The sequence below is a fragment of the Pomacea canaliculata genome, linkage group LG6 (genome assembly GCF_003073045.1).
Source record: "Pomacea canaliculata isolate SZHN2017 linkage group LG6, ASM307304v1, whole genome shotgun sequence".
NCBI lineage: Eukaryota > Metazoa > Mollusca > Gastropoda > Architaenioglossa > Ampullariidae > Pomacea > Pomacea canaliculata.
This window is the reverse complement of record NC_037595.1, coordinates 12323086-12347191: the sequence shown is the minus strand read 5'-3', so window position 1 is coordinate 12347191 and position 24106 is coordinate 12323086. Positions and strand designations below refer to the sequence as shown.

Here is a 24106-nt window from a genome sequence, read left to right as displayed (position 1 = left end):
TGATAACTAAGCAAAGGCCTCAGATAATGGAGGAAATGGAGAAACTGCTCCTTATTTTCGTACAGGTACAGTAAATGAAACACAATTTACTGTACTGTACTGTACAGTACATTTTATTTTATTTATTTTTTTAATAAATACACTTTTATTTCTTATTTCTTGCTGAGACTAATGTTTTTCTACATATTATATACAAATTAGGCCAGTAAATAGGCATTTTCTGGGGCTTGGAACGAATTAATCCAATTTCCATTATTTCCTATGGGTTTCATTGCTTCGGTTCTCGAACAACTTGGTTCTCGACCGTCCTCCCGGAACGAATTATGTTCGAGAACCGAGGTATCACTGTACATGTAACTATCACGGCGTAGCTACACAATTCTCTTTAGAGCTGTCACATTCAATGGACGCTCGATCTCGTGTGCGTGATAGCAGGGAGAGTGTTCTCATACTTTGCATTGTTTACATATTTTATTGCCAGCAATAACTACTTTTATTTAGCGTATCCTCACAAACAACTTTCAATACCCGACGCCAAAAAATTCAGATTAATCCATAAAAGGGTGCGTGAGCGGGTATAAGGCGATCATGCTCAAGGGAGAGAAGTAAAAGTTATTTCCGCGGCTCAATTTAAAACGCCGAAAAGCGAACGAGCAGACGACATCAAATTGCAGGCGTTCTGGATTCGCAAAGTATGTTTTAACACCTTAATGTTTCAAGATGGACTTATCCAAAAATTATCTTAATTAATACTTTAATGATTGTTCCTCATCAACAATCACGACTTTCAAAACTTGTTGCATTCATTCAGATCTAAGTAGATCTTTGCTGAATGGCTTTCCAAGGTAAATTATCACATTTTTATTGTGAAAAGACATGCTTTCACTCAAAAGATACAAGGTACCTTTAAACACTTTTGCTATGTACGAATGTAAAAAAAAGACAATATCGGATGATGCTAACAATATTTACTTGCAGATTATGACTAAATCCTTTTAACGGTTGGGGCTCTGACAATGCAGAGGCAGCATCAAAAGTTGCAGCTTTTCAAACCTGTAACGATTAACGATCGTTCAAACCAAGTAACTGATGTAAGTTTTTTACTTGTTCAAATAAGACACTACCTGTATCATTTGATAAATGTTAGTTAATAAGTGTTATAAACATGGAGTTTGTTGGCATCCTTGGAAATACAATAAACTAGATATTTGCAGTATGGGCAGACACGCGAGTTTAATTTTAATTTATGTTAAACTAACAGAAAAACGTTAGATGATGCATTCAGTCCGATAAAAAAAAGGTGGATCTAAATGCACTGTTCTATGAGATGTTCTGAACAAATAATAGCACTGAAGTGAAAAGCAAGTTACATTATTGCTCCCGTATTACTAATAATAGCTCACCACAGTAAGCACGTTGTTCGGTTATAGATATGAGTTATCAGCAAAGTTGGCTTTTCTACACTCAAGCAAACAAATGCTAATGCCACTTACAAGATCGTTTGAGCCAAAATAATAATAAACAATAACAATATACAAAAATAGCTATTCTGAAAGTATATAACCAAAATACTTCTTTTATTTTGATCATCTAGAACAACTGCTTGTCCAGATTAAGGGGCAGTGGTGAGTTTTTGAAATGCAACTTGCAATTGATTAATAATTGCATGAGTAAGGAATAGTTATCCAACTATAACATGTTGATTTACGTTAATTTGTAGAGACAATTAATCTAGAGTACTATCATTATTCTCATCATCTTTCATTTCAAATCTCTTGATCTGGAGCTGCATTTGTGTAAAAAAAAATAAGAAAAATAAAATGTACTAGAAGTTTTAAAATTAGTTTTTTACAAAAGAAACAAATGTACTTAGGCTCTTATAAGCTGTGATGATGACGACGATGTTGAAATATGTAGATGTACGTTTGCTGATGATAAATGTTCACCAGAACCATTTCAAAGGATGAGCCAGCAGCACTCAGAGGAGCAGGAGATGCCACTGGGGACAGATCGTCTCACATCGTTGCATGCCAAATTACACCAAGAGGCTGATAAGATTCGCAAATGGAAGACACAGACAGAGATGGACATGAAACAAAAGGTATCATCCTAGATTTTCTTTTGAAACCAAGCAAGGAAATAAACTTTTTAATAGTCTGTATAACCAGTTTTGATAATTACAATATTATCTGTACCCGTTGGCAGACTGCTGTCTTCACTGCCAGCATTCTTAGTCCTAGATAATGCTTGATCTAACATGATGTTGAATGTGTTCCACCTGCTGCTGTCTGGCTATAGTCAGATATAAAGAGTTTACCTAGTGATATGCAGTATTTTACTTGCATTCTGAATAATTTAAGCAGACATAAAAAAAAACAAAAATGTTCACTGGCCATGTAACATGCACTCTTTCCTAAAGCACAAAGAATTTATAACAGAGTGGGGAGATTCTCTTCATGTTTTTGTTGTTTCTTCACTATTAGCAGAATAATATAACATACAATTTCTATCAGAACTAATGTATAAATTAGCAGGTTGAGAATTATTTTGAAGAGAAAAGATAAGTCCTTCAATTTTTTAAAACTATTTTACAACAATGGTTTGTTCCACAAATTTTTTCATAATAAAACTGACATTAGTGTTATAAGCGTTCAGTCAAATCAATAAATGCTGGTGCTACATTGAAATTTAACACCATCACTAAGCAGTCTAAGTCTATCACTATCATATTCCTAGGGGTTTTTTTTTCCTGCCTTGTATATTTCAGTATTAGTTTGTTCCTTCAGGATAAAAAACTGAATGAGGCAACCTTGACTATTGAGTCCTCAGAAAGTCCATCTTGGAGTTACAGGTAAAATTTTATTTATCAGAATTATGTTAACATTTCTCTTAAATTATCTGATAAAAATGTTTCACATACCAAAAATCCTTCCTATCTGTGAGTTTCATGCAACAAGAAAATATATTTATAGGACATTTGATACAAACAGGATGTTCACAAACAATACTGGTGAAAGTGAGTGTAACAGAATATTATTGTCTTCAGGATCTTTATTTTGCTTTTAAAGGGAAATTTTATTAAGCATTCACATGTGAAAGCAAAAGCTTTAGCATTTTTCAAGAACTCTGGTTTTACTTTTACTGCATTTTTTTTTCTACGTCTTGAATTTTTCTTCATGATAAAGTTAGCTTTTTTCCCTTCATTACAATTCCATAAGTTGGAAAATGAGAACCTAAGCACAAAGCTTCAAGATGAGATGGTGAGCAAGGAGGAAGTGTTTCAAAGGTGAGCACGTCTTTTGTTCTTATTATGCAAACAGCAGATGGAAGCATTTGTTTTTAACTTCATACAGATGTTTAGGATATTGCTATTACAAATGTTAAAGTGCTTTCTCTTGCTATTTTGAGGAACATAAATAAGAAATTCAAGCGGTCATAAAAGATTGCAATTTTTTGTAAAATTCAACTAGTGTCATCGTACTTCCATAAATGGTAACTCTATTCTAAACGCTAGATGTTTTGTTCTTTGGATGGTTTTACCTAATAGGATTCAATATACACATGAGCTGATAAACCTTCTGAAACATCAAGAGGAAAAATTGGAAGAGAAACTTTCAAAGTGTGAGTAACTGCTATATTAAGCAATGTAATTTTATAACTCTAAAGCTAAATGAAATAGTTACAAATAAAGTTTTAGTTTAAATAGTGTCATTTAAATTACGTAATAAAATGTTCTTATAAAAGCTCACAGCAAATGACAAGAATACCAAAAGAAATGCTTTATTATAAACCCTAAAGTCACTGTCTTCTGCTCTCTTAACTCTGTACAGTTTGGAGTTTGTTGCTCATCCACCAAGTAAATGCATGTTTTTGCTTTTTTTTTTTTTTTTTTTTTTTTTTTATGACAATGCGTGTTCAACTCAAGAAGAGAATGGGCATTAAAATTGCAAAATACTTTTTTCATTTGCACACTCACAACGTGCACATGCACACATAAACGCATGCACATCAACTTTGGTACTCTGAGTGAGAAAAAAAGGTAGAGGATTCTTGAATATATATGTTCTGCATATGTTCTTGTTACAGGTGAAGCTGAGCGAACTGAACTTAAGTATTTTGCAAAAGAGCATGCATGTCAGTTTGAGGTAACTACATATTTTAAGCATTCTATCTTAAACTTTTACTGACTTTTGTGCTCAGTAGATTTGTGTGCAAACGAAACCTAAAGCTGCTACATAAAGAATAGCTAATTTGGTGCAAATCAGGAACATATAAATGAATTAAATAACTCTTTACTGTCTGTGCAGGAAATGTGTGAAAAATTCAAAAAATTGGAGTTAGATGCAAATGAAGGAAGAGAGCAGCTCCTCAGGCAAGGTACTGCTAATTGTACTTTGTGATTACTAATCATTGCTATGCATACTGTTTTAGGTGATGGCCATGCCAGAGGAAGGATGTGACTTCGATGAAAAAAACGTGCTTTTAGACCAAAAAGTGAATATTTGGCCTTTGAACGCCTAAGGAAAATACATTAATGGAGACCTACTATCTTACAAATTGACGTTGGAGTTAAAATTTAAAATTCTTTAGTCAATACATAATGTGATTTAAGTGAATCGGTAAATGTCTGTAGCAAAGAAGACAAAGTAGTTCAAGCAGTGTATGAGTTGTTCAGCCACTGACATGTAGTCACCTCAGAAATTGTGTGTTGGATAATGTATGCTTCTTAATATTTACTGTAACACATCACATGATATTAAAGCTTTTGGTATTAGATAATGATATGGTTTGTTCATCAGAAGGAACAAGATCATCTATCAAATACAGGGAAGGAGGTATGGGATGCGGTAATGATATAATGATTTTTGGTGCATTGCATTTTTTTGTGCGTTAGTTCAAGAAGAACGAGTACAGAGAGATACTTTGGAGGAAAAAATGAACTGCAAACTTTCACAGACATTGTCTGAAGTGAGTTTTACTGTTCATGGAAAATGTTTTGTCAGAATTATTTATCAAGTCTTAAAAAGCTGTATAAGATTTTGTTTCTGGAGCAGTCTCAGTTTCTCAGCGGTGAATTTTGTTTAGTTTTGTTGGTAGCAACTAATCCAAAGTGTACCTGAACCAAGATTGATAGAATTGTTTGTATTTAGGTTCATTCATTGAAGAATGAAATACAAGAGAAATCCTTAGTTCTTGAAGAAACAAGGATTGCATTACAGGAGAAGACTGACATGACAGAAGCAACTAAAAAGCTATTGGGTATGATCTTACCAAGTATTTTCTTTTAACAAGTACATAAGAGAAAATAATACATATATAATACTCTTGCCTATCACTTCATTTCAGTTTGTCCTCATCCTTAGACAACAAAGGAAATTTGCTTTATAAGGAATTCATTGCTGCAATAAAATGTTTTTTCATTGAAAAGAAATCAAGCATTGTCCTAAAGTGCTCTCACAGAAAAAAAACTGTCTCCTTTCAAAGCCATGGATACTTTCCTCTATTGAGATTTCATAGCATTTACATTGATGGAATGTTTAGTCATAGCTGACCTAAATTCTTATCATAATTTATGTTTCTGCTTCTATCACAAACATGCAATGTATCTCTATATAAACACCGTATATTGAGTCAAATAATTATACAGCTACATAATTTTAACACGCACTCTGACCGAAAAAAATCTGCACATATATTTTGGGAAGTGATAAAATGGACAAATGATATTTCTGTTGAACTAAAATGGATTTCATACACACACATCTAGCTTGTAATGATAGCCGTCACTTTCTGACAGAGGAAACACAACAGCAAGTATGCCAGCTGTCCCAAGACATATCATCCAAACAAGAAAAATTGGAGCAGCTTACTGCTGAATTACAAAGCATTCAGGTTAGTTTTCAATCCCATACATCCAAGAAAAGTAGAAATATCCAAACGGCTGTTTTTCTGTTGTATGCCATATGCCGTCTTAGGTTTTGCTTCATGTACACCTTACTTTCCTCCCTACCAATGACTTTTAATGTGTAGGAATATTCAGATCGCAAGCAGTGAGGTGTTTGATATCTGCCTTCTCAAAAAACCGTATTAGAACCAGATAGACTTTTAAACATAAAAGTTATGTTGGAGACTATTTACACATCTGCATGTGTGTATCTATATATGTGTGCACCTTCTGTGCTTCCATCTCATTTTCTAAAACAGACACAGACACTTCTGCCATCTTTATCATCATTCCTTCATTAGGCATGCATTTCTAAAGCACTTATTCAGAATAAGTACATAAGAAAAGAAAAACAAATAAAATTGTTTCAGTGGCTTTGTATTTAGGCTGAACGAGACAGACTGGCATCTGAGTTAGATGAAGAAAGGGAAAAATTAGGGCAGTCCAAGAGGCAGGAAGACTCAGTGCAGGAAGCTCTCAATAACTCTGTGGCCATCTTCAATCAGCGCCAGGACTCAATGCAGAAGGAGATTGAACTACTGAAGTATGAGCTGGTAGAGGAGCAGAAGAGGTGAATGACAAGATCAAAGATAACTATAACTAAGGGATAATGGATGAAAGAAGGTGTCTCTCTCCTTCATCCCAATAAATTTTAACTGCAAGGACCAAGTACTCTTGCTTCTGCAGTGCTGCTCAGGTGTTACAGTAATATATTACAGAGGTCATTAAACGTGCTTGCCAGATTCTGCTAATTGTTTGAAAAATGACTGACTGGTTACATTTGATGTTTTATAAGACTTTACTGTCCTGCCTTCTTCTCAGCAGTTTAGGAAGCAAGCATACTGACATATTTGTCTTTTCAGGCTTAGAGAAGCTAGGGCACAGCTGGCAGAGAGTATGTCCTTTGCAGAGAGTATTAAAGGTTCACGGGGTAAGAATTCTGCTTTTACCATTCCTGCAGTATTTAAAATATTTTTTAAAATGTTAAAATGATTCTCCCAACATCACAAAAAGAATTTTTCCAACTATTTCGGTTCAAGAGTATGGAAGTGCAAAAGCACTTTACTATGTAGTCATTTATATCAAAAGCATGTAGACATACATATTTTAAAAATTTTGATTCAGACTTTTCAGCAATAAAAACAATCTTCCTATGGATGTCTTACTTCGAATAAAAGTGTTTTTGTGTGCATGCAAGAAAGGGGGGAAAAGTGGCAAATTGCTTCTGTTTTTTACCCCACTTTTGATGCAGATGTTTTGCTGCTGGAAAAGAAGGAAATGGAACTCTGTTTGGAGAAACTCAAGACTGAGCTGGTAAGCTATGCATGATGCAAAAAAAAAAAAAAAAAACTCCCAAAAGTTTACCACCCAGCATTTTTTTTTTCCTGCATTCAAAATATTTTCCACAATATAGCATATACTTCACTGAATATTTATTTCAGACTGATCTCCAAAGTGAAAAGTACAAAAATAAGGCTGAGATTAGTTCTTTGGAGGTAGAAGTGGAAAGTTTGCAGTTACACATTGAGCAGGAGCGTCTGGAAGCTGCCAAAGCTAAAGTAAGCTGGTAACAAGTAAAAATGCATTTCCATGGTCTGCTTTTTATGGTCAGATTCCTGTCTTCCTGTCCTACATAGCTATTATGATAGGTACTTGACAAAATCAGAGACTAAACCAAAAATAACTACTTTTTTTTTTACTGCATAGAACTGGTCTGTAGTAGAATAAATCTCCACTGCATGAAGAGTGAGGTGTGAGTAAGGAGAAAAAACTAAATGGAAATGAGAAAGATGGAAAAAAAGGAAATGAGTGTATTTTTTTGTGCACACACTTGTAGGTTCTGGAAGGTGATGGCCACATTTGCATGCTGTTATCTTATAAAAGGTATTATGAATATTTCATACTCTGGGTATATAGTACTATTTTCAAAGCTTTGCAATTGCAAACATTATTTTCAGGGTGAAGTTGATGAAGCCAAACTAAAATGTGCATCCTTAGAAAAAGAAAATAAAACACTTGGTGAAGAAACCAAAAAACTGAAGAATGACATTGCTGCTCAAAAGGTATATGTATATATTTAAAATCTGTTTGGTAATGTCAGTTAATAGCAGACAGACACCAGAGTCGTATCACCACAAATTTTGCCAGAAATCCAGTTTGTGCCAACAATACATGTGGGATGATCCATAAGGAATCTAAGCACACAGATAAGAGTTGCATATAAAAGTTTGAGTATCTTTTTGCGCTGAAGATAAACATTAAACCTCTGATCTCTGGGTCACCATTTTGGGAAGGCAGTGACTAGATCTAAAAATTTCTATATTACCTCTAGGAAACAACCAACTAAACAATGCCAAGAATGATAGCTACAGAAAACATGATTCCTTAAGTGATGTCTGCAGTTATAGATCCTTGGATCTAGCTATAGAAATAGACCAAAAAATTGACTAGCCTTCATAAAACTTCCTTGCACAGTGATTTTAATACTAGCATATGCTTTCGTAACCATGGTCTAGGAAGCACCTCCATTAATAAATATGATAGTTCATTGTTGGTTTATTAGGGTTTTTTTTTTTTAGCAAAAATATGCTTCTGCTTTTTTTACTTTGTCGTTATGTTTTTACTTTTTTTTTACTTGGTTGTTAGGTTTCGAAATTCTGGGTGCTTTAAAATTTATGCAGCATTTTATTCTCAGAATACTATGTGTAAATGCATTTTATTGATACATATATTTTTTAAATCTGCTACCTTCTTTTTTTTTAAGAAATAAGGGTGGTAGGGGAGGGGGAGAATGTTTGGTGGGTTTTCATTTTTTGTGTTGGAGGGGAGGGGGCAGGGGTGTCACTAGCTTAACATTGGTGGAAATGAAATGATAATTGTTGTTTACTTTTAGGTGCACAGTCTGAATTTCTAGTTTGTTAACAGATGAAACTAGAGACTGTGAACGCGTCTTGTGCTGACGAAAAGAAACGTATACAAGAACTACAGCTTTCTGTTGAAGAACTGACAACACAGCTCCATCAGAAAGGGTATGGTTGTATGCACAGAGAGCAAAATGCGCTCTTATTTTTAAATGTGTAACTCCTCATCTGATTCTCTTTCTTGAACCCTCTTCCATCCTTTCTCTTTCCATTCTTTCTCCTTACTTTCACTGCTTCTCTATTTCTCCCTTCTTTTGTGAGATCTTTTTTTCTTCCCTCATTTCCTACATAATGTGCTGAGAATTCTTCATGAAAATTATTCAAGGGTCATTCATTCATTCATTCCTGAAAGACATCATTCATTTAGAGGGCAATTCAGTTGCAGCTCGATTATATATATTAAATCCACAGGCAGTCGTGTTGCAGTCAATCATACCAGCTCGATTAAAGTCATACATGTGCCAAGAGTGCCTGGGGTAAATGATGAGAGGAAGATATATAAAAAGGAAAACTCTAAGGATTTCTTTAAAGTTTTCTTTACTTTTTTCGTTCTGAGTCTATTGAAGCTTTGGTGACATCTATTCATGTGGCAAAGTTCATTGTGTGATTATTGTGCTAAAGATTAAAGTTGTTTTTTTTCATCGGTAAACCAGAAAGGAAAAGAAAAAAGCAGTTATTACCCAGCTAAGTCTGCTCTCTCCCAACTTGAACTGTAGGCATGTGCAACAGTCTCAGGTGTGCACATCACTCATATCCACACATGTACACTGGTTATTTTACAACAGTGTTTAAAAGTCTACTCTAAACTTTGTTCTTCACATTTAAGGTTGCAAATGGAACAGCTCAAAACACAGCTAAAAGAAAATGAAGACAAATTATCAAGCAAAGAGAATCTGTTGGCTAATGCTGAAAGTGGACTTGTCAACCTTCAAATGGAATTAAAGGTGTGTGATTCAGTTCAAAACAAGTAGAAGTTCAGTTTATCATTCAACTGTTATGTTAGTAGTATTGGTATTGTGGCAACCATTAAGAAATAAAAAAAAGTAGTTTGTACCTTTGGCATCATACAAAAGATATTTTGAGTGAACTGAAAATTTTGCTTAAGACTAATAGTCCTCACCCACAGCATGCATAGGGCACTAGGCAAGTCTTTCATGGAAGCGGAGTATCAAGAAAGGAACATTTAGTTATTTATTATTGTGACTGCAGAGTGTTTGTGTAATGTTTTGCATTATAGTATATGCTGCAGCATTGTCCATTTTACTCAGAACCAAATTATGAAAAATTAATATTAAAGAAAACATCTAACAGTCTCAGTGTGAAGCAGAAAATTACACAATTCATTGAAACATGCTATGATGAACTTTCTTTAGAACATTATAGAAGAACGAGATGCTGCCAAAATACAAATCATGGATTTGGAAAAGAAAGCTGAGGCATGGAGGTAATTTTAGTTAAATTTTATTTCTTGCTTCCATAGTCAGTGCTGTTATGATGGTAATGGATTAACAAAAAGTGCCAGGTTTAGGGTGCTACAGTAAATAAAAGCATCTGCCACCATGGAATAATCTTCTTGCTGCCTTGACATAAAACTAAAAACACTAACAACAAAAACTAAAATTATTTCAACAGAAATGGATCTTTCACATCATTTCTCTTGAATGTTTTTTTAGTCCATATATATATATACACAAAATATTCCAGCAAAAAATTATGCACTTTTTCTGTCAACCCTCAGGTTTTTATTTACTTTTGTCTTCAACAAAACATTGGAAAACTGTCCAGGACTATGCATTTGTGAATTTACAGGAATGAGAGTGAGTTGGCAGAAGGAAGACATGCTGACATTGCCCTGCAGAATGACCTGCTACTGAAGGAGACAGAGAAGAGAGTAAGCAGGAAGGCAGTTCCTGTGACCCTTACCACAGCTTATCTTGCTGAATAGCTAATAAAGTCTGTGACCAAGATGTGTCTTGTCCGTTACCCTCCTTTTTCAAGGAAGTGTATGTTATAAAGTCTAGCGATTCTGAATCCTAAAGTAATTTCAGGTGTAGACACCAAAAGTCTCTTGAAATCTTTTCCAAATGTTTTATGAGTGGAAATAATTCAGTGTCTCAAATGTGTGGTATCCATGACATGATAGAGCTTTTTGCACAATCATGCAAGTGTAAACACTGGTTGATGGTTTCTGCATATAAATACGGTTCTAAAAGTAGGTTTAAAATGTTGCATGGTGTGTTTCGTATGGTGCAAATTATTCCCATGCACACAGTAAGTCAAATTAGTCATTTATTTTTTTAATTTACAATGTCCTGTCCTGTTAAAGGAGGAAGTAAAAATTGCTCTTAAGCACATTCATTGAGCTGCAGGGCTCCGGATTATTTCTGATAACACAGGATTGTATTTTATATGCTTATATCTGTAATATGATACATATGATATATATCTCTGTTTTTATAATCTTTTAAGTTGTCTAACTAAATGGTCCAGCACAGTGGAAGGGGATACGTCTGAACAAAACTAACAATAAAGTAAGACAATGATTGCTATCAGGATCGAGCACAGGCCACTGAGATGCAGAATCACATTGAAAAGAATAAGCAGCTGCAGAAGCAGGTAAAAGATCTACGTGCAGAACTGAAGGAACAAAATAAGCATGTCAAAGATGTGGAGAGAGAGGTAATCAAATCCAGTTTTCATGACAAATATTAAAACTGATTAAGACTGATACTCCTAATTCTGTCATGTATTTTGTGAGATGTTTACTCGCTGTTCTTCAGAAATTGGTTTCTATTTTAGTTCAGAAATCCCCATAATTCTACGCAAGAATACAAAGTGAAAAGATCCTTTTTTTTCCCTGCATCTGTGATGCATGCAGATGAAGTCTCTGCAAGGTCGTCTAACCAAACAGGAGAAGGCTGAGGGGGACAGAAAAAGAGAAGTGGAATACCTGAAGCAAGAGCTTGTGTGTAATGAGCAGGCTAAGGAGGAGAGTGAAAACATCCTGGTCAAGCTACAGGAGCAGTTGGAGCAGGAAAAACATGCTCTTCACAAACAGGCACAACAGGTGACTTCTTGTCCATACATGAATGTGTGTGTGTGTGCTCTTACACGTCTTAATACACTTAGCATTTACTTTAAAAAATAAGTCACAATAACAAATAGCTCACTGCAAATTGAAGTCTTCTTGTTACAGAATGTATTGTGAATAAAATGTCTGCGGTGCACTTTCTATTCAGTATCAGTCCAATTGGATGGGAGATTGAGTGCAAATAAAGCAATTGTGTGTTTACTTGTGTGTTTACAAACAATATTCACTGCATAACAAAGATATCCCTCTATGGTGGAAAAGCTGATGATATTTCAGATTGAGGAGTTAAAGTCACAGACAGCAAAGGCTCAGAAAGAGAAGGCTGAGGCTGTGCTCCAATGTGACAGACAGATCATTGAGATGACTGCCACATTGGAGAAGTACACGCAGGACCATCACAAGTTCCTAGCTCAGAAAGACAAAGAGATTGAGGAACTTCGTCAAAAGAATAATGTACTGGTCACTCAAAAACAGGTAAAAAGGTTATGATAAAATTTATATGATTATGTGTGATAAGTTATTAGAGGATTCGATTCAGGACCAACAGATTGAGGTTTTCCTTTGTTATTTTGACTGTGTGACTTCTGAACACTGTCGTGTGTGAATTGTGATCGTATGCAGGTCTAAATTGTGTGGGGGGTATGTGTGGTGGGACAAAAATGTGTGATGATATTGTTGATGTGCTCTGTTGTTCTAACCCCCCTTTCATTATCGAACTGCCTAATAATCGCCTTCTGTGATAAATGAAGTCATATCTTATAATGCAGCAACATGTGCCAGGCAAAACTTATAGCATGCTGTATTCAGTTACTCTCTGAATAGCATGACTCTTTACTAAAATGACCATAGCATGATCATGTGTTACATACCAGCTAGAGACTAGCACAGTTTCTTGTGAGAAAACTATGAAAACCTCATTTGATTACCAACTTGATGGTGGGGATTACAGTAATGAGGGTGATGGCCATGATCATGTTTAGGATAATTATAAGGTTGATCAGTGATTTCTAATGCAGAAGTGTTTATCACTGCATTTTTTTGTTTGTTTGCAGAATAATCCTCATGGTTCCGGAGGCCACAAGGAAACTGAGGAGATGAAAAGAAAATTGGCCACCTTGAATTGTGAACTTGTATGCAACATAATTTTCTAAATTAAAATTATTGCCTCTTCCTTTCCCCACATACATATTTTTGAAAGATATATTCATATCAATTTTTACTTCCTAAATCTTTTCATTAGCCACTATTCTAAGAGAAACTATAACACAAGATAATGAAACTCTACATAGGTAATGCTTAATGGAAGATTTCGGACTTGAGTGGGATAGAGTGCAGTTAAGGTGATAAGAGAGACAAATACCTGTAACAAATCATAACAGCTTATCTGAGATCTTTCTGCAAGAAAAGTAGCTTGGAAAATAACATCTTTTACATGACAGGAACAAGCACAAAAACACATGAAGGAAAAGGAGACAGAGGTCGAGACACTGAAATCTCAGCTGACACAACAGGTTTGATTTTTGAAGTGCTACCGGCTATTTATAAACTTTAAGTGTTATTATGGTTGCATAATGCTTTGTGATGATGATGATGATGATGATGATTGATGATTGATGGATGATGATGGATGATGGATGATGATGATGATGATTGATGAGGATGAGGATGTTACATTGAAAATGCCAACACTGTTTGTGAAGCTGTCAATGACATAAATTACTCAACACACAATTCGATTTACAGCATTTATAACCCCTTCAGATTTACACTAAGCAGACTTTTACAATTCGTTGTACATGAGGTGATTATTTCTTCCTGCATTATTTCATATGTACAGGAACAAATCGTACAGGAAATGAAGCAGAATAGTATGTCCTTGACTCCTGCTCTTCACAGTACAAGTGCCATGGATGTTGTATGTAAACCATACAGCTGTTTTTATCCACTTGTTTTAAATATCAAAGTGCATCCTATCTTAGAAAACTTCCTTATTTTAGTTTCTATGGAACTCCTTTGATTAAAAATAATGTAATTGTTCAGTCAAAACTGCCTGTCCATAAGTGGTTCACTAAGAAGTGCAAAGAAAAATAGAAATCAAACTTCAGAAGAATTTTTTTTAATGGGGAAAGCTGAAGGCCAAGTTATATGTGTTTGTTTAAAAATCAAGCAAAAGAATTCTAAGAGAAGTACAGTCTGTGTTGTGCAAATGTTTTTTCCTCAACAAATATACTCTATAGACACCCTCACTGGAAACATCAAAAGGTGCTCCTGTCAACAGCTCAGGAAAAGCTAGGACAACAGGAAAAAGAACAACACTAAATAAGGAACAATCTGTGTGATGAAAGAAGGACCTTGAAAAGAGAAAAAGCAAACCCAAAGCAGCTTCCAGATACAAAAAAGTGAATAGTGCCATCAGGAAAGGGATGAAGGCAGCCAAGGAAAACTGGACTGAGGGCCATTGTTGGACCATAGAGAAGGGAATTGAATGGGTGATAGCAGAAAGGCCTACCAAATACTAAAGATACTCACCAAGACAGATCAACACAGCACCTCAGTCATGGAAGATAACAATCTCACAGAAAGAACTCAACTGATTGACTTAATATTGCAAAAATTGTACAATGTCTGTCTGAAGATGGATGCTAACAACCTTCAAAACAACCAGCAAACCTGAAGACCTTCTTAAAGGAAGAAATAGCAGTACTGCCCTGTGCTAATGAGTCTGGTAATGCAAAGAATTGCCCAAAGAATGGACACAGTCACTATCCCTTCCTAAAGAAAATAAACCCCAGTAAACAGTGCCACAACTACAGAGCAATAAGCCTAAAATACCACACAAACAAAGCCATGCTGAAAGTAATACAGAATCGTATTAGCACCACCACTAAGGAACTACTAGCACAAGTTCTGTATAAATGCTTAATGAGCACAGTACTGCTGGATAACCAAATGGGAGCCTTTTTTATTGTTGTTAACACATGACAGTAAATGTCCATCAAGGGTGCTCCCCTATCTCTAGTGCTATTCAGCATTTTGAAAAACATCATGTGTGAAACCCTCTATGACCATCACACAGTTTAATCATAAATGGAATGGACATCAGCACCAAAGCTGTAAAGCCATGTTAATTGGCAATGGCAAAGCAAATATCTGCATGAACAGAGTATGGCTCAAAAAAGTAAATAGTTTTAAGTACTTAGGAATCACCCTCTCCAAAGTTGGCAGCTCCACATTGGGAGAGCAACAGCGGCAATGGCTGGTTTCGCCACATTATCAAGTTTACTGTACATGTCCCTCCTACTACCAGTCCTATTTTACAGATGTGACTCTGCTTGACTAGAGAGAGAAGAATCAAGACATTTGAGAACAAGTGACTGAGGAGGCTGCTCTGGATCTCAGAGAGCATCAAACCAATGACTTTGTGTGAAGCATTGTTTCAACACTGGCAAGCTGGTCTAGTTTGGCCATGTGACTCAGCACAATACTTAGACAAAGACTATCCATCATGATACATTGGAGGATGATCAACACCATGGTGACCCAAGGAAAAACTGGCTTATGGACATGAAGTAGTAGACTGGTCATTCTGTGCAGAACCTGCTCACCATTGCCCGATATGGGTATAAGTGACAGGCCATGACTATCCATGTTCTACTCTCATTGACTGGTGCCAGTCAAGGGATGAATGATTGATCGTTGGCTTGAAAGATATCTTATCCTTTGTTAAGTCTGCAGCTTTTTTCTGTTACTTGTTAAATTTTTTCCCAAAGAAATATTTTTGCATACTGAAGACAATGCACAGATGATAGGTACTAGCATTAGAAAAAATCTAAAATGTCGTCTTTGAATTATATATGTCATTAGGATGAGAGAAGAATGGGTGAAATACCTTGTACTCCTGCCCGCACAGTAAATGATGCTCAGCATGGCATCCTGCGTCAGATTGATTCTGTCAGCAAACGCAGAAAAGTAGCTTTTATCTCACCATCTGTGGAAAATATTGAAACCTTTGATGTTGACACAGACTCTTCCACAGAACTTGAAATTGAGGTCAGTCATCAAAATTTTGTCTGTCAAACTTTCATCTATTTTGAACTACATTATATATGGGCTACATAAATGCTTCTTAGTTGATCCAAGTGAATGCCAATGTCTTCCTTTAGACACATCAGAGCTTACCATCAGACAACCTAAATCTAAACTACATGTCCAACAGGCAGAAGCAGTGATGAATCACACCCAGAGAAACCAAAGGACACCCTTGCGTCTATCCCATTCACCAGCTGGAAGAGGGCTGCTTATGCCAGTACATCCCTCCCTTGCAAACGCAGCTAAGTCCTCCAAATCTTTATGCAAAATCAGCACTGCTCATCCTCGCAGTGCACGAAATCTCACTCCAGAGCTTTCTCCCAAGGTCAGTCACTTATCTGTTTAAAACAGAAAAGGCACTTTTTCTTTTTAAATGTCATCAGTTCGAGAAGACCCTTTAAGGATAAAGGAGACATCAGCTATACTTACTAGATCATTTCAATGCTTGTCTTAGTGAAGTCTTTTCCTTGTGCATCTTAGAACTATCCTGGGGCAGCTGTAGTGTTCTTTCTCAAACCTAGTGAGCCTTTGGGGGTAAAGGTGTAGTTTTGTTGGGAGCACAGGACATAAATACAAAAGATGCAAATGATCATTGATTCCAGAAAAGCAGAATTGACTTTAAAAAAATAAAAAATTCAGCACCACTGATATTTTTTAGTAGCTAAGGACTAAAAATTTTCCATACAAAAGAAACCATATTTTTATCAATAACCAGGAGCAAAAAGAAAAAAGTCAGAAAAGGATAGAAGGATAGTCTGCCTGTGTGCATTTTTGACTTTACTGTTAACAGTTGAAGCAACTGGCAAGGACTCCTAACAGGCGGAAAACCAACATGAGGACATCAAAATTCTTTCGATCTTCACCCAAGGAGAGAATCAGCATAAAGCAGAAAGAACCTGGCAAGGAACGACTGTCTTGGTTTGATGAAGATGTGGTGTATGGTTTTGGTTCTGAAGACTAACAGAGGCTGCAATTTGTACACAGTTTTTAAAAAAAAAAAACTGAACCATATAATAGATATTTGCATACTTGTTTTGTTGTTTTCACATTATGACAAGGCGTTAAGAGTTTTTTCCAAGATTGTATCTTCTTCATGAAGTATATTTTATGTTATCCAAGAATTAAAATGTTTTCTGAATTTAGCCTTTGGTTAAAATATGAGTGTGTGTATGCAAGTGTGTGTACATGCACACAGTGAAATGTTATATTTATTTAGAACATTTGCTTTATCCAACTTTTTAATAAAAGTTACTTCTCTCATAGCACAATGAAATGCAAACTGTCAAACAGCATAAAAAAAAATCAATGAGTTTATTGCATCTGGTAATTCATAAGATAGTCAATGAAAAGGTCTGCCATATGGATTCCACAAAGGCTTCAATATAAAAGGCCCGTAGTCATATATAAATAGTTGTGCCATTTACTCAGAATCTTGTGGAGAATTACTTATATGCAGACAGGTTTAATAGTGTGAAAGCTAAAAAAAAAATACAGAAAATATATCTTTGTTCTTTACTCGTGGATGACCGACAAATTATATCTACAAAAGCAACTCAGATTCCTCAATGGAAAAAAACCAGACTTCTTACACAGCTTATCTTAGATTTACATATGCCAAGCAGAATATGGAAGATATGTACATGCACTTACCTGAATAGAATTTACCTCAGCAGAAACCCTTCAACTGTAACTTGACTTCTTTTTTTTTTAAGAATTCTTAACACATTGTATGTAGGAAGCAAAGTCTAAATTGTAACTGGCCATTTTGATAAAATCTAACTCCAGCAAAAAAAAACATCCACACATATATGAACATGTGTATGCTTTTGAAGAAGATTGCTCAAATAAAAGTAGATAGTTTATATCTGAAGTGATAGCAGATATGATCACAATAAATTTTATATTAATTTCATCTTTTTCTTGGAGAGTTACTGGTGGGCAGGATAATGACAGAAAAAAAGGGAAGGGAACATCAAAATCCTAAGGCATATTGAAATAGAGCATTGTACCTGCATGCATGTCTGGGTAATGGATGTGTGGATGGGTAAACAAGAAAGTCAAACAAATCTTCAATGCATTCACATAATACCTGATGCTTTTTAGGGGAAAAAAGTTTCCAATATACTGCATTTATTATCAACAGTATCATTATTTTGTGTGAGAATAAATGTATAGGCATACATCAACATTCAAAAATAAAAGTTATAATATCAACATATGCAAATACATTGTGGAACTCAGACCTGGTAGTTGTTACAAAAATATACACAGCTTGCTAATTTATTCATTTGGAATCCACTTAAGTCCGAACTCTGTGACTTGAAAGAGAACCAGGCACACTTGACAGACTGTTTTCCATATCACCATGCTTGATAGCTCCATAGTTTGGTTTATTTGGCATTCTCTTTGCTGGTTCAAAAACAAACAAGAGCACAATTATATCATCTTAACATAGCCCCTTCAAACCAAACAAACTAAACTATGAAACATGATCTCCACAGAAACGTGTTGTGTGCTTTCTAGATTTCTTCAAAATATTCTGTTCAAATTAGAAAACAAAAATTATTAAAATTACACATTAAAATCATGAAGCAGGATCTTTCCGAGTTAGTCTAGACTGACAAAATATTCATTTGTAATTTAAACTTTCAGCATTGACCTAAAGCATTTTTCAGGGTTATAACTGTATGTCACAATGGTTGACCCTGAGCAGTACTCAGGCTTAATGATGTTTGGGGGTCAAATCAGATTACCCTGGATGATGCATGGTACTCACTGTTTTATATTAAATTCCAAACCCAAGTAACACTTGAAGCTAACGCTAAAGAAGGGGAGATTAATGTTTTACGCCAAGCCAGCAACTATGGCTATATCAGGGGAGGGCAGCCAGCCCTGTAAACAGAAGACACATGCAGAGAAAGAACAGGGTGCCTGAGATGAGAGCTGAACCCAGGACAGCCAACCTTCACTGTATTGGTGACAGGCACAAACTGCTGCACCACTGGGCCACCCGTAACGCTAAGGACGTCAATTGGATACTCACTTTTAGCTATTTGTATCTTTCTAATCTCAGCACTGAATCTGCACACAAGGTAGAGAAGCATGGTCAGGAATGCCATCAACACAGTAATAATGATCAGAACTGTTGCATCTGCACCTGGTCGGCGGCAGTTAAACTTTGCACTCCACATAAGTCGTGTGTAGTTCATCTGCAAACAAAAATAAACAAGTTTAAAAAATATTAACGACAGCACCATCGCATGGCTTTTAACTGACACTATAATATGACAGTCAAAATTCAGTCATTTTACAGAATAAAATGTAAAAACCAGGACAAAAGAGGTAGTATTATATGAGTGCTAATAGAGTGTCTTGGCAACAAAATTAACATATTCACACAGTGTAGTTCATAAATACTTGCAGCACCTCCAGCAACTAAACACAGGAAGCAACATGTGTATGCACCATCAATTCAAAAATTTTATTCCAAAAATATGTAAATGAAAAGAGAACAAATCAGTCAGTCAACCTGTGTGAACCATTTGTGAACGGAGTTGTATCCTTCACGCAGAAACAGGAAGATGCTGATTTGGTGAAGTGCACTTTCCAGATGTGCCTTTCTTTCAAATTTTTATAGTTTTGGACCCTATTTAAGGAGTTGCTTTTCTCCATCGTGTCATGATTCCTCTTTTCTAAATGGTATGTGACCATTAGAATCCACAGGTTTCTACACTGCATTGGTGTTTGCATATTTATGTAACTCTATGCCCAAAAATATTTTTTGGAAACGCCATTTGACACACCCAATCTCTTTGGGTTTATAAAAAAGTGCTGTTTCTCAATGAATTGAGGTATGAACAGTTTATTTCTGCTTACTTTTGAACTGAAATCATTATTTTGATTTGTGTTCCTGTCATGTTTATTTTCTATTACTTTTTAAAAAATTCTTGAAATTCGTACACACGTATCTGGGCATCAACATGAATGTCAAAGCCACATGGTCACTGAGTAATAGGAATATGCAGTTAATATCACCAATGGAAGAAATATGCAGTTGTACACATGTGCAAGCATACATTTATATCCAAACATGCAAAATCTCATGCATGCACAGACGCACAGATACATCCCTGCATGTTCATTCCCCTCTTATTCTGGTGTTAATTTCTATCAAGACTAGTGTTTAAGACTATTAACTGCAATACTCTACAGATCAGCTTTGAAAGTTAATGAAGCAACTTGTGGAAGAAAACAAAAATTTAACATCAAATCAGAAAAAATGTTGATCAGCAGCAGGTGACTTACCATGTCAATCAGATCCATGCATACATGACCATCAGAATCGCTCCACATAGTTTCAAAATGGCTGTTGAGACGCTTGTACAGGCTTCGGCAGTCATTACAAACAGTAGTATTTCTAGGAAGCGAACCACTCTCTTCAAGATATAGCTGAACAAAAATACAGTAAACTGCTTTTGATAACACTCCTTAGTATTCATTCTTGTGATTTATGTGGTAAAGTTTCTTGTCTTGGCAAATAAGAAATATCTACTAAAATAATCCAATTTGGCACAGTAACATCAATTATTGTTTTTATAGTAAAATGCACTAATATTATCACCAAAATAAAACAAAATGTTTTCTGCTCTGTTAACCTTGTCAAGGATATTTTATAGGAGACAATGTAATCTGTCTAACCCTTAATTAGCAAGTAACCCAATTTAATCCTGTCAACCTTCAATTCTGGTCACACCATGTGACTAAGCTTCTCCAGCTACAAGAATATTTCTCTGACTACCATTGCAATTATCAGGCAAAAATCTGTCTTCCCTGAAGAACACATTATATTAGATACATAATAGCTATAAGATAATGTTTTATCAAGAATCTAGAGAGTAATTCACATTAACCTCTTTTCGCTACTGCATGCTGGAAAATCTAATCAACGATGATCAAAACAGGTTTCTGGACTTGTTTTCCCTTAAACTAATATATATTTGGGGTTAAATTTTAACAGCCTATAAGCGTTCCCTTGATATGTCTATAGTCAGAAATCAATGCCTGCCATTAAAACCAAATACCAACATTAAAACCGAATAAAGCAGCTCTCACTTTTTAATGGCTTAAATCAGGTTGGGAGACCAGGATACCAAGAATACACATTGCATTACTGAAAAGCAGCTTAAATACATTTTAGTAATTTTAGTCATCAGCACATGCTGTTGATAAAACATTTGCCACTTTTTAAGGCCGAAGTGCTTTATTCACTTAAAATTGTGTATCTATATTCTTAGTCCACTCTCTAACAGTTCACTGCTCATTTGATTGGTTGAAATATACAATAAGGTTGAGAAATTTTTGTTGTAAAATAAAGTTTATGTTTGGATATTATAGCTCACCTCAATTGATGAGTTGAAGCATATGGTTAGATTATATACTGTATTCATGAAGAATAAAGCATTTCTGGTAAGTTGAACTCAACTTCTCCTGTGGTGTCATTCTCCCAAACTTCAAGAAAACATTCTATACGATTCACACACACACACACATGCACACACACACAAACATGAAGCAAAAATGATTTTAGTCTAAAGTTAAAAATTATGATTGTTATGAAACCCTAAGTATGTTCCCAATGATACACAAAAGTTCAGTTTGAAATTACGCTGGCGCTGACTGACTGGATGCTTGTACCCATCATTATATTTACATTTCGATTTTTGTAAATACCTTTTACTTTTAATCAACTTCCTCTGCTTTCCTTGGGGACAGGTAACAGTAAACCAATCTTACTGAAGGTAATAAAAAAATGAAACTTAGGGGGAAAAAAGCGTGAAAAGAAAAATAAAGAAGGACAAATAGAGGTTTGTCACTCACTATCACAGTCAGCAGTGCTCCAAACATTGGTGACAGCAGAATATATTGTATCAATGGTATCGATGCTGTCAGAAAGAAGAAGTCGCTGTGAACATACACTATCATTCTGTAATCAGAAATATTTTCAATGATGGAGATTGAATGCAGTAACTGCAAATGACATGTATTAAGAAATCTGCCATATAAATGTTAGATGAGTCAGACACATGATGATACACAGGTTACACATTGTCATGATATCTATTTTACAATACTTTCTTTTACAGTCATATAACATTACAATATTGAAGAAAATAAAAGAATGCATGCCCCACACACACTCACACCTAAATGAATTAAGGGGATCTAATAAACAGAGCAAGAGCATTTAATTTCTAAATTTAATAGCTTCTTTTCTGGGGAAACAGCATTATATGGGAAATGTAAATTCCTCAGTCTACTCAGAAATATAATAGTGTTTAACTCGGCTTAACTAAAAACTAATCTCTGCCAATACTGTGATATCTGTTTCAACAGCAGCTGACAGATCAATGTACTACTGCTCAGGTGGCAGGTGATGCCATGGGTTTTAACTGCCAGGCCTACTACTGTACCATGCAAAAACAATAAAATATTCCTATAATCCAGTTCATTAACAGCATACAACTACATGCCCCTCTGTTCAATAAGCTCAGCTCCACTTCCTTGATTCACAGATTGTACCCAATACTTTTGTTCAAGCAACACATTTTCATGTCATTTTCAGGAGTGAGGTGTTCGAGAGACCTTGTTTTTCTAGGGGCCCGCTTTATATGAGGGCAGCATCCATCTTCTCTCCCTCGCTGCCTTACCTTTCCAAACCATATATGGTTTCAAGTACCTATTCCCGACAACGTTGGATTGACGGGGGGGGGGGGGGAGGATGCGCTACATGGGCATCGAACCAACCCGCTTCTCAGTTCAAAAGCAGGCGTTCTAACCACTCGGCTATCCGCTTTCCATAGTAATGGCACATACTTATAAATCGGCAACTCGTTTTTCACAGACTGTTCTGAAGACTGTGATATGTTTTCTCCAATTATCTTACCTGAATAATCTGATACTGGTGGCGGGTGAGTGTGTAGTCTGTCACGCATTTTTCACATAGTCGAAAAGGACGGGCGTAACTCAGCAAGCATTTCGTGAAAGCTGCTGCTTGCTGTGCGAAATTCTGCATAGAGGAATTACAAAAATCATTCTTCTCCTCCATCCCCACGTTATTCTCGCTGATCAGATGTAGCACTCTGCTATTAACTGTGATCAACGAAAATATATTGGAGTTAGGGAAAAGTACATCCACTACTGATGAATTTCCTAATTCTGGCACAGGACGTCGAAGACGATTCACTGGTTCCATCGCATCCCACGCTGACGTGTACAATTTGTTCTCTGCTACCTTTATGCTCACTAACGTTATAATCAGGCATGGCGTTATAATGCGCAAAATCATTATTTTAAACAAGCAATTTCTTGCGATCGGGTAGGGCGTACAGCTAAACACTACCGTCTTGCAGTCACATGCCCGGATATTTAGGATTTTCCGTGATCAAGAGTAGTTTCCCTTGCTACACGACGACGTGAGCTGCGGTGAAAGGTTAGCTTGGGTGAGACTAGAGACATCGGGTCTTGTTAAACATCTACTCTCCATATTACCCCCAGAAACCTATTTCCGTCCCCACCCCCCAATATAGTGAATAATCACATTTCGGTGCAATCACTTTTACCTTCCAAAATTAACAACAACTGAAGGTTTATGTGTAAAGGAAAATAAGTTTAATCCTCCCACCTCCCTAAACAATTCAGTGGCTGACAAGTAAGTTAAAGGAAAATGACACGTACATATCAAAGGCAGTGCAGAGATCATGGACAACAATCGCTCAGTAATTTTAAATTGGTTTTATTTTTTACCTTGCTTATTGGGGATGCCGTTTTAACCTCATTTCTTAAACATGAAGCTGACCGTTGACTTCGAAAGTTCGATCACTTCTTGCACTTCCATCAACATGTTATGTTGTACGTTTTTGTTTGTTTTTTTTTTGTTTTTTTTTTTTTTGCTGCATCAAGTATACGCTCTTTGGCTGCTCGGCGTCATTTTTTGCCATCATTTTTGTGCTGATTATCCAAGAACTGTTGATGCAACTTTTGACAGATGATTTTATCAGGATG

The 24106-nt window shown here is 35.8% G+C and overlaps 2 protein-coding genes across 6 annotated transcripts; one reads left to right on the top strand and one right to left on the bottom strand.

Annotated features, from left to right (window-relative positions):
• The first annotated feature begins 557 nt into the window (after positions 1-557).
• On the top strand, positions 558-17488 carry LOC112565974 (myosin-14-like). Of its 4 annotated transcripts, none has more exons than XM_025241880.1 (30): positions 558-692; positions 979-1091; positions 1595-1625; positions 1950-2101; positions 2787-2851; positions 3219-3286; positions 3548-3621; positions 4087-4145; positions 4308-4377; positions 4895-4968; positions 5151-5259; positions 5798-5892; positions 6331-6515; positions 6808-6875; positions 7197-7258; positions 7387-7503; positions 7903-8007; positions 8870-8973; positions 9692-9809; positions 10239-10309; positions 10675-10756; positions 11419-11544; positions 11744-11932; positions 12233-12430; positions 13009-13086; positions 13396-13467; positions 13794-13871; positions 15821-16006; positions 16173-16370; positions 16836-17488. In XM_025241880.1, exons 6-30 carry the CDS (start codon positions 3258-3260, stop codon positions 17004-17006), a joined length of 2718 nt encoding a protein of 905 aa, XP_025097665.1. In that variant the 5' UTR covers positions 558-692; positions 979-1091; positions 1595-1625; positions 1950-2101; positions 2787-2851; positions 3219-3257; the 3' UTR covers positions 17007-17488. The 4 variants fall into 4 exon arrangements, with proteins under 4 accessions (XP_025097665.1, XP_025097667.1, XP_025097664.1 ...); XM_025241879.1 differs by lacking the exon at positions 558-692 and adding an exon at positions 781-845; XM_025241882.1 differs by lacking the exon at positions 1595-1625.
• Positions 17340-24106, bottom strand: LOC112565976 (osteopetrosis-associated transmembrane protein 1-like). Of its 2 annotated transcripts, XM_025241886.1 has the most exons (7): positions 23849-24106; positions 22989-23111; positions 21923-22028; positions 21445-21568; positions 20351-20494; positions 19089-19254; positions 17340-18454 (listed from the first exon to the last, which is right to left on the bottom strand). In XM_025241886.1, exons 4-7 carry the CDS (start codon positions 21490-21492, stop codon positions 18345-18347), a joined length of 468 nt encoding a protein of 155 aa, XP_025097671.1. In that variant the 5' UTR covers positions 21493-21568; positions 21923-22028; positions 22989-23111; positions 23849-24106; the 3' UTR covers positions 17340-18344. The 2 variants fall into 2 exon arrangements, with proteins under 2 accessions (XP_025097671.1, XP_025097670.1); XM_025241885.1 differs by lacking the exon at positions 23849-24106 and having other exon boundaries at positions 22989-23488.

Excerpts from the sequence above, each read along its gene's own strand:
- LOC112565974 (XM_025241882.1), top strand. The coding sequence starts at position 3,258 with ATGGTGAGCAAGGAGGAAGTGTTTCAAAG. Across the intron at positions 4,146-4,307 it reads AGCATGCATGTCAGTTTGAG|GAAATGTGTGAAAAATTCAA; the intron begins GTAACTACATAT and ends CTGTCTGTGCAG. Across the intron at positions 11,933-12,232 it reads TTCACAAACAGGCACAACAG|ATTGAGGAGTTAAAGTCACA; the intron begins GTGACTTCTTGT and ends ATGATATTTCAG.
- LOC112565976 (XM_025241886.1), bottom strand. The coding sequence starts at position 21,492 with ATGAATACAGTATATAATCTAACCATATGCTTCAACTCATCAATTGAG. Across the intron at positions 20,495-21,444 it reads GCTTCAACTCATCAATTGAG|CTATATCTTGAAGAGAGTGG; the intron begins GTGAGCTATAAT and ends ATTTTTGTTCAG. Across the intron at positions 18,455-19,088 it reads AAAGATACAAATAGCTAAAA|CAAAGAGAATGCCAAATAAA; the intron begins GTGAGTATCCAA and ends TTTTTGAACCAG.